Source organism: Chenopodium quinoa, unplaced genomic scaffold (assembly GCF_001683475.1).
Source record: "Chenopodium quinoa cultivar QQ74 unplaced genomic scaffold, ASM168347v1, whole genome shotgun sequence".
Classification (NCBI taxonomy): domain Eukaryota; kingdom Viridiplantae; phylum Streptophyta; class Magnoliopsida; order Caryophyllales; family Amaranthaceae; genus Chenopodium; species Chenopodium quinoa.
The window spans coordinates 965,542-976,073 of record NW_018744032.1 but is presented as its reverse complement, the minus strand read 5'-3'; the positions used below and the strand labels follow the sequence as shown (position 1 = coordinate 976,073).

At 32.2% G+C, this 10,532-nt stretch overlaps 1 protein-coding gene across 1 annotated transcript; it reads left to right on the top strand.

Annotated features, from left to right (window-relative positions):
- The first annotated feature begins 731 nt into the window (after positions 1–731).
- LOC110690358 (F-box/LRR-repeat protein 13-like) lies at positions 732–4,782 on the top strand. The gene is made up of 4 exons (XM_021867177.1): positions 732–1,652; positions 1,760–1,885; positions 1,988–2,030; positions 4,601–4,782. Exons 1-4 carry the CDS (start codon positions 732–734, stop codon positions 4,780–4,782), a joined length of 1,272 nt encoding a protein of 423 aa, XP_021722869.1.
- The last annotated feature ends 5,750 nt before the right edge of the window (positions 4,783–10,532 follow it).

Below are 10,532 nucleotides of genomic sequence, written 5' to 3'. Positions count from 1 at the left end.
AAACTCTCTTCACTTTATATGTACAATGGTTCTACTTGACTTTATACGTAAAACAGTACCGGCAATCAGAACTTATATGTCAATATCAAAATTATAGTTGTGAAATTCTTTCGGCTATCCTCTAACGGCTAACGGTGAAACAATATTTCTAGATGTAACTAATACTAAGGAAGCGTAGTTTAGTCTTACGATAACATATTATAATACTATTTAACCAACGTAAGTTTCGGCTAACAAATCAATAAGAAGGAAATTTAAATGTGTAGTTATTCTGCGGAAAACCATAATTGTAATGATTTAGTAGAAATGTTAATTATTTTTCATAAATGTAAAATCCTTTGAAAAAAGTCCGTACTTATTTTTTAACAATAAAGAGGAATTAATTAACAAGTTATACTTCAATCGACATAACAATACATAGGAAATCTAAAACTCGGTTCTAAAACAATTTAAACCTTTTCATCATAATTAGATTCACTCTAACATCCAAATTTTATATCCAATTACATTCCATTATTACGCTTAACAGTTTCCAATACATATCTATTAGATAAATGTTTTGGTAACTGGAAAGTTTTTAAAACAAATTATTATGCTCCTTTTTTTCTCCTTCCTTTATTTATAACAACACAACCGTCAAATACTCCATTTATAGAAACTTCCCTTATCTGTCGAAAACATTCATCACTATCATCTTTCCATTTAAACCTCTTACAATTATAATTCAAAGTATGAGTGACATCAGTTATCCCGTAGGAGAAACAGATTACATTAGTAGTTTACATGATACAACATTGTGTCATATACTTTCTTTTCTACCAACAAAGTCTGCTGTAAAGACCTGTGTATTGTCAAAAAGATGGAAGAAAGTGTGGAATCAAGTACCCGTACTTGATTTCACGGAGATACCGGATGGTTGTCATCCATTGTGCAACGGTGCAAAAATTTCCTACAATAAATTTGTCAACAAGGTATTAGCTGAGAACAACGCATTCTATTTGCAGCGTTTTTGTTATGAATTTTCCTGTGATGATGATTGTGATTACTACGAATCATGGTTAAATGCTGCAAAAAAACGTGAATGTTATGAAATTGATTTGAATTTCACTTTAGGTGGAAGTCGAAGTTACAAATTTATAGAAATGATGTATGGAATGGGAGTGAAGATATTGAAACTAACGGGTGTGAAAATGAATGATACACCAGAGTCTTTTCATCTACCATCCCTTGAAATTGTCCACTTTGTCAAAGTCGAATTTAACGGTAGCGAATATATGAAAAGGTTCACATCAAATTGTGCAGCACTCAAAACAATTATTATCAAGGAGTGCACTGGTTTTGCCGAGATGCTGTTTGTAGAGTCCCTGGCACTTAAATCATTAGAAATTAGTGATATCGTGAGCCAGGCTTGGGGCAGATCTCTGATTATTAGTATTAAAGCACCGATTCTTGAGTACATTAGTATTGATGATGAAATAACATATTATATGGTTGATAGTTTAGCTTTGCTTACCAAGGAAAATCTAAATCTTAGGGAAAATTTCCCAGTTATGGTCAATGAACATGGAGGTGATTATTATATTTATCAAAATATCAATTATCTTATAAGCAAGGCTTCCAAAGTCAGATCTTTGAGACTCAAGACTTCTGGGGTAAGTATATATTTCTACAATATTTCTATTAAACATATAATGGCGACATATTGATATAATACGTTACGTTGTTTTGAATTAATAATATTCATCTAAATTGGACGTAGCTTTTTCTTAATGGAAGACAACTACCGACTTTCGGAAACCTGACTCATTTGGAGGTGAAAGCCGAAAGTTGCACCTACGAGTTACTAAGAAAAACTCCCAACTTGAAATCATTAATATTCAAGGAGGTAAGTACATAAGAATGTTGTCGTTATTTATTTTCCTTTCGTAACCAGAATGAAATGAATTTGAATCTAATTGTGTCAATATACTTGGTATTTGTTTTACAGGTTGAGTGGATTGATACCTCTTTAAATTGTATAGCCGAAGAAGGTTGTTTATCAAATCTCAAGCATGTAACAATCTTCTAGGACAACGTGTGTCAAGTACATATTGTAACGTGTATATTAAAAGCTGCAACAAACTTGGAGAAATTGACCATTAATTTATGCTGTCCAAAAATATCCGAGAGAAGAATACGACGAGAGCTTTCGGCTATACTAATACCAACATTGTCCATGAGAATAGAGGAGAAAACTATTACTTTGTGTTGCCCGACATTCTCCGAAAGACGCATTCAACAGTTTCCGGTTATACTAACACCATCACCATTCTTGAGCATTACACTTGTTTTTACAAAGTAAATAATGGATCCTTAAACAAGCTCGAGAATGAATACGAAGTAAATTTAATCTTTAACCTTTTGTTTAGCAATTATTATATTAATATCTAAATGTATATACTTTAAATATTACGATCTTTGTTCCTGCTTTTATTTAAAATATTTTCAATGTATATTCATTAAATATTACGGTCTTCGTTCTTGCTTTTGTTCCAAATACTTTCGCTGATACTTATTATTCCATCCATCCCCGAAATAACAATTATTCGTTCTTCATTTACCAGACATTAAAAAAAATCAATAATAACAAAAAATAAAATCACTAAAAATAGAAACTTACACTGAATTTTTTGTAAAAAAATAAAAAATAACAAAAGTATAAGAAAAAAATTAATAAAGAAGCGATATATTATTTCAACTTTAATCACCACAATTTCAATATAAAAAGCCAAAGTTATCAATAATACACAACTTCGGTAAAATTATTATCATAACTTAACAGCTCTACGTATCAAGATTATTTAGTTTAAATATATTGTAGACAACTTATTTTACAAAAACAAAAACACGATCACCCAATAACAAAATAACTTTTATTCAGATAATATTAAAATAAACAACAAATTATAATAAAAAAGGATCATTGTGAGATCGGCAAGTGCCGAAACATAAAATATTATGCTTACGTGATGTAGTACTGTCTATTCAACAAAATGAACGGCCGAAACATATATCTGATTTAATTCGCCAATATACAACGTACTTATTCATTCTAAAGTGCTTTCATCTATTATTTCATAATCTACAATTTCATCTTCCATACATTTTATAAGAAAATAATTATTCATAATTTACCGGTCATTAGCAATCGAAATTATGGATCTTTTAATCAGGATTCATACTTACAAACTAACAACGTCATAGTAGCCAAAGAAATGTCCTACAACGAGAACACTTCTTTTACAAAATTACTTTCAATATTGCACAAATGAATATTCAAGTTTATTAACGTACCTTCATCGTAATAAATGATAATCCTAAAGTATAAATATTATTAAGAATAAGCTTTCTAAAATCTTCATCAACGTTCTCGGTAACTATTTCAAATTGTCCTAATACTACATTATGTTCATTCGACTACAATTATAATATTGTTTAAATATTTCGTCTAACTTACTATACATATATTTAACCATTGCAGTTTCTAAAATACTTTCCCGCATCCCTCTTACCAAACTTATGCATATTTATATATTATAATAACACTTATTGCCCACATACATTCAATTGTCAAATCGTAACATCTCATTCGACTTTCAGCATTCTCACTCCTCTTCAATAATTAATTTGTCCATTACTTAAACCAATGTTTACTCCTTTCACTCTGTGCACCCATTTAATATAAATGAACAAATATACGTAATAAATATTAATTCATCCATCACCGAAAAAAGAAACTAAGAACACTACATCGTAAATCAGGAAAAAAAAAATTAAAAATAGAGATTCACATTGGGATTACAAAAAAATATAAAAATAAATTAATACAAGTATTAAAAAAAAACACAAAAAAATGAAGTAGTAAAACTTATTTCCTATATTTATTGAATTATTATTGTGTGAATCACGCCTCTTCACTCCATCATCATACCTATTCACTACCCTTACTATTTTCATTTAATTACACTCCTTTAATATTCTACTTATATATATGTAGCTCTTCCATGCGTTCCTTTTTTATTCTGTCCTGACCTTTCCTCTTTCTATTCAAACCTTTTCATCATTTATTTCGGATTTTGTGCGTTTCTTTCGTCGTAGCAACTTCTTGAGATATCTATTTCATCTTCACTGCTTCCGTCGAATCTAAATTGCAATCTTTGTTTCACTGAGTTTTCTATACTATCATTATAGTTGTCTTTGTTTCGTTTGTGGTGATCAAGTTTCCTCTACCTATGTTCCGTTCTTTGTTTTTATTTTATATTTTTTAGGGGCCAGTAGGGTTGAATTTGAATAATTTATCTTCTACTTATGTTAATTTGTTTATTTTTGTATTCATATCTTAATTCCAATTTTTTTCAATTTCCCTACAACGTTTCACCAATTATAAATATATAGTATAAATGGAGTTTTATGTAAGGTTTATAGATAAAGATTACATGACATATGATTTGGTTTTTGTACGCGATTGTAATTTGCGTACAAATGTGTCAACTTAGAGTTTAAGAAAAGAAAGGTAGGGTTCATAATAATGCTTAAACTTATGTTTTGCTATACATTGTAGGAATATTTTTATATATACATTATACACCAATGGAGATTGAGGAAGATGTTGAGTTAGCAATTGAAAAATACAAAAGATTCTGTCGAATACATAAACGTATTTTGGAGGTTTTGAAATTAAACGCTATGGAAATGCAGAGAGAAGTTCTACGTAGACAGGCTGAGGTTGATAGGATATTGTAGGACGCTGGTGAAGGTTCACAAAATGTAATTGGCGAAGCACCAACCGTGGTAGTCAATTTTATTACATTTCTAAATCAGTTAAAGCCTGTTATAGCCGATGGTATAGCACAAATTAATAGGCTCAAAGAAGATAAGCAGAAGGAAAGGGAGAAACTCGAATCGGTGGTGTTGAAATATAAAAGACAAATAATTTATAAGCACTCATAAAATATTTTTATTGTAAATTTTATTAAATTGCATTGGATAAAATTGTATGGTTATAATAAAATTTAAAGTATATATTTCGGCGATAACTGTACTGTGAATTCTATATTTAAGAAAATAATATTTGACTTTATATATATGTAATTAAAGATCGTTTTCTTTCTGTTTTAATTTATGTTTATGCCTTGTTATTGTAATTAAAGATTGTTTTATTTATTTATTTATTTATATTTACATCTCCTCATTCCAAATCACAACTTCTCATACGACGTTATACCATTCGATAATACAACGTTACTTTCGGCCAACACATATGTCTTGAAACTCGCGCTTCAATTAAATTACTTACTAAACCTGAACATTGACGACATCAGTTTCGGTTATGAAGTTCGACGCTTCGACGTTGGCAACTGTGGTTTACTTTTAAGTGGAATTAAAAAATAAAACCTCAAAACTTCTTGCAATTATTTTAAAATATATGATTATATTACTTCCAACAGTTAAAATTGACCAATTAGATCAACCAATTGATGATAATCCCTTTTAATCTCTCTCTTCACAACTTTTTAACAACTATTTACCCTTATTTTGACTTCATCCATTACAAAGTCTAAGGTTTGGAGTTAACAGAATAATGAACATTTTAAAATAAACAAACAACGAACCTAAATATTGTGACCATGCAACAAAAGGTTGTAAATAGAGGAGAATAACGTGCCACAATAATATTTCATTTATAAAGTTTAAATATATAATTACATGAATTTATATATCCTCATCTTTTTGAAGAGGTTCAATAGTAGCAAATCTTTCAACCATAGTCGAAGAAAACACCCTGACATAAAATTTATATTACCAGCAAAATAAATAATCATTAATTCACCATCAACCAAGTAATTTTCATTAACAAAATTTTCCCAGCTAATATCAAAACACATATTGCTTTTGGTATCTTTAACAACCTTCACTAGCTCCACATGCCATATACGACTGTTAGGGCCTTGAAGAACTTCCACAGGACTATGGACTCCGGCTAACAAGGCAGTCCAATCCTCCGGAAATACCTACAAGATCCGCATAATTATTTATAAACAGAAAAAACCATATTATAAATAATATATAAAATATAAAACGAAAAAAAAACTACCAACTTATTTCTACATGCATCTCCGAACATAACAACATGACTTGGTAAGTTGTTATACATCTCTATGATACAGAAAATATATTGAATATGTTATGATTAAGAAAAAACTTTATTTATATACAATCAAATTCCACTAAGAATAACCATATACTATATTGTCAAAGTATTTTAATTATATATACATGTGGCTGACCAATCATTAGACTAAATATGAATTGAACTAAAGTTTCATAATATTCTTCAACCCATGTTGACTATAACGGTTGAATCCTATATTAATCCTCGAAATATTATGAATTAAATAAATTTATTCTATTTGATTAATAACAACAATTTTAATACTCAAATTCAAATACAATTAATATTCGAGTATAATTTTCAATAATAACTTTTAAATAAAACAATGCAAGAACTCCGTAAAAAAGGAAAGAAAATAAAAGCTAAGATGAGTAACAATTGACTAACTTGTGTTAACAATGCAAGAACTCCGTAAAATAATACAGTCAACACACGACCACCCATTCATGAACTATTTTGAAGTGCCTACTCAAAATTGTGAAGAAACGTAAGTCTTCATGTCTGTTGTTGAAGATAATAACAAACCTTATTACCAATACTCTTACTATTTAATAGCATCTAAAGCAACTGTCTAAGTACTTAGGCAAATAATTTGTTACAGAAACGGTGCACCAGTATATTATTTCGGCTACATATCACACAGAATCAACATGTTAAACGAGGCTATTAGCAGTCTACAAATTCAGCTATAACTCAACAACAACCCCATATGCACCGAGATGAAAGATTAGTAAATTTATTTAAAATAATTATTTACTTAAAATATATTGTAAACAACTAATTTCACTTTGTACAGTCTACAAAAACTTAATTGCCATAAAACCAAAAAAACCGAAAGAACTATTGTCTAAGCATATTCACCACCATTGGGGTGCCGCGCGCTACGCGCGCGAAACCACAACTAGTATATATAAAAGTACTATATATATATATATCAGTTTTAACATTGATTTTTGTAAACCAAAATGCAAGTTTTTTTTTTTGCACCACTATATGCTCCGATTAAGACAAAAAACCAGAGCAAATAACCACTTAATGCTCTGGTTTTTAGCCCTTAACCAGAACATAAAGAGGTTTTATGCTCCAATTTAAAATTTGAACCGGAGCTTAAAGTCACTTTAGGCTCTGGTTTTAAATCGAAGCCTTTTTAACTTGTAATCTGCTATGTCCACTAGTGATGCGGATTAAAATCGTAGCATATATGGTTATTTTAACCGGAGCATTTGGTGTTTTTTCTACTAGTGACTGTTCGGAATTAATCGGCACGAATCTCGAACGCTGTCTCGAAGATGCATGTCTGTTGTTAGGCACTACATCCATCGCAAAGCGACAATCATCGTTGCGCGACGCCTCTGTTGTGGCACGATGGATCTGTCGCGACGCGATTTATTTGTGGCGGCGTGACATTGGAAAAATTGTTTTCTAGTTCCAATTTTTCATCTTACTTATGCCATTTGATACTTCCAGAGACATGATTTAAATATTTAATGTGGCCGCACCGGAAAGGTTACTTACGTATCCTTAGTATTAAGGAATCTGGCCAAACGTAGTTCTCTTGGGCATGGAGCCCGTCAAATCTTGTGTAGAACTTCTTTAGCTAGTCAAGGTTTGTCATATTGGAGAACTCATTGTCATACATATCTGTTAATTTAGCTGCACTCCTAGACAGGATGGCCTTCACAATGTATGGACCAGAACAATTAGGTTTAAACCTCCTTCTTAGATATGGTACATTATTTCTAAGGGCCCTCAACACCAAGTCTCTTTATTAAATGTTTCTTGTCTAGACCTTTTTGTTGAAGTGTCTAGCCATGCGGTTTTGATAGCATTGGACATGATGTAAGGCTTCCAATTGCTTTTCATTGAGTTGGATTAGCTCTTCATATCCTGCTCTTGTCCATTAGACCTCATCGAGTTTACTTTCCAATTCTATGCGCAAGGTATTTCTAGCTCTACAGGTTGTACTGCGTCCATTCCATAGACCAGAGAGAACGACGTAGTTCCTGTGGATGTACGGATAGACGTGTAATAACCCCAAAGAGCAAAGTGTAATTTGGTAGCTTGTAATTTTCAGTCATCTTTTCAATGATTGTTTTAAAATTTTTGTTGGCTGCTTCCACTACACCATTTGCTTGAGGTCTATATGGAGAAGAGTGATGATGTTGAATACCATACTTTTTGAGTAAGTCTTCACACTTAGCTTGAAAGCGAGTACCATTGTCACTTATCATTTCATGTGGGACCCCATATCGACATATGATATTCCTTTTTAAGAAGAGTGACACATGTTTTGCGGTGAGTTTTGCATACGATGCTGCTTCAACCCACTTGGTGAAATAATCTATGGCGACACAGATGAATTCATGGCCCCCTAATCTAGGTGGAGAGATTTTTCTAATGATATCTATTCTCCAAGTTGAGAACGGCCATGGAGATGTGTAAGTGTAAAAGAGGGAAGGTGGAACATGTTGCAAAGTGGCCTATATTTGGGACTTTGTACACCTTTTTACATATTGATGGCAATCCTTTTTCATCGTAGTTCAATAATAGCTTTGGCGTATGACTTTTTGAACTAGCATTTTGACATTCAGATGTGTTCCACATGCTCCTTCGTGGATTTTCCTCATTACCCTTTGTGCTTCCTTTTGTCTATGCATAGAAGGGCTCTTCCTTTAGGTACTCTTATAGAGCTCATCATTGATAAGTACGTACTGTAAAGCTAAGAGTCTCAAAGCACGTTTCGCTCTTTTGTCAGTATTAGGTGGACATTCCTCTTTAGTGACATAGTTGAGAATGTCTATGTACCATGGTTGTCCTTCGTCCTCTTGGACTTCCACTTCATCGTCAAGAGCTTGGACATAGGCGGGTTTATGCTTTTTCTCTATGGTTAAGGGCATTTTTTAGTTTCCTTAGGAATTCTAACCATTGAGGCTAGTCTTGCTAAGGCATCAGCGAATTGGTTCTCTTTTTTGGTAAATATGTATAATCTACCTTATCGAGTTGATCAGTGAGAGTCTCTAAGTAGGTTTGATATGGAACTAGACTTTCACTCATCACCTTCCATCTCTTGGAAATCTGGTTGATGTTGAGGGATGAGTCTCTATGGTACCAGGTTTTTTAGTAGACAATAAGTTGGTCTATAGAGGTTCCACTTAGGTGTTTGATAAGACTTTTAATGAATAAATTAGAGTCGCCACCTTTTTTTTTTACCCCAATAAAGAAGGATTTTAAAACGGTTAATTTCAAGAAATAAAATTTTAAAATTAATTAATAATTGCATAAAAAAATTAAAGGCACAATCTTAGGTTCAGAATTAATTTATGCTAAGAGAATCGAACGTCTAGAACTCATCTTCTCTTCCGTTCTACTGAATGGGCTCTTACTATTACGTTGTTTATAAAAGAGTTTATCATTCGTATAAGTATATAATAAATGAAGTCTAGTTTTAAGGCATGTTAGTTACGCGAAATGAACTTATGTCATGGAGATATAATAATTAGTATAAGGTAGGTTTTAGCACCAAAGTTACACTACGTATGTAGACCTCTCCTTTTGATCCCCAGTCCTGACCGGAAGTGTTATGACGATAAATAATTATATGTTTGTGCTGGATTGGAGTGAGGAATGCTAATGGACTACTGATTGAAGCCTATACACATAAAACTAACTAGATTGACCCAAAAAAATGAACTAAAGCTCACTAATACTAAGCTCGATAAAAAATTAGGCCTAATTCGAAGATTAAGCCTAAATTTGGATGGATTTACACTGCTTAGGTTAAAACTTAGGGCTGCCGCAGGAAAATCGACGCGCAACTCATGAATTCGCGCTTGGCAGCCGTGCACAACTATTAGAGATGCGCTTGCGAAAGATAGAGAATTACTAAAAGATACCGAATCGAATCTTACCATACGACCACGTGCAGGTTGCACTTCCATGAGCAGCGCAACTTATTAACTTGCGCGGAAAAGCCGCGTGCAACCTTAGAGTTTCGCGCGCCACCTGTTGAGAAATAATCTCCGAAACCCAAATCTCAATTATTCTCAATAAATAGAGGTTCAATACGAGCTCTAAAGACACAAAAAAGTAGCCTAAAAGTCAACAATAACATCTTTGTGAACTTATGCAATAATCAATCCTCTTGTCCTAAACAGTCACCCTTTTATTTGTTTTGTTCTTACGGTGGAGGTTCCCCAATAAGAAGGTGTCCATTTGCATTCTAAATGAAGATCTAGCAAGGAAAAGTGGTAACTCCCGAGCACTTAGATAAATCACTTTATTTTTCTTGTCTTAAATCACCTAAATTAATTAATTAGTGTTG

Bases quoted from the DNA above. Each gene is read 5' to 3' on its own strand.
- LOC110690358 (XM_021867177.1), top strand. From the start codon at position 732: ATGAGTGACATCAGTTATCCCGTAGGAGAAACAGATTACATTAGTAGT. The intron at 1,653-1,759 runs GTAAGTATATAT...AATTGGACGTAG, and splicing joins TGAGACTCAAGACTTCTGGG to CTTTTTCTTAATGGAAGACA. The intron at 2,031-4,600 runs GTTGTTTATCAA...TATACATTGTAG, and splicing joins AAATTGTATAGCCGAAGAAG to GAATATTTTTATATATACAT.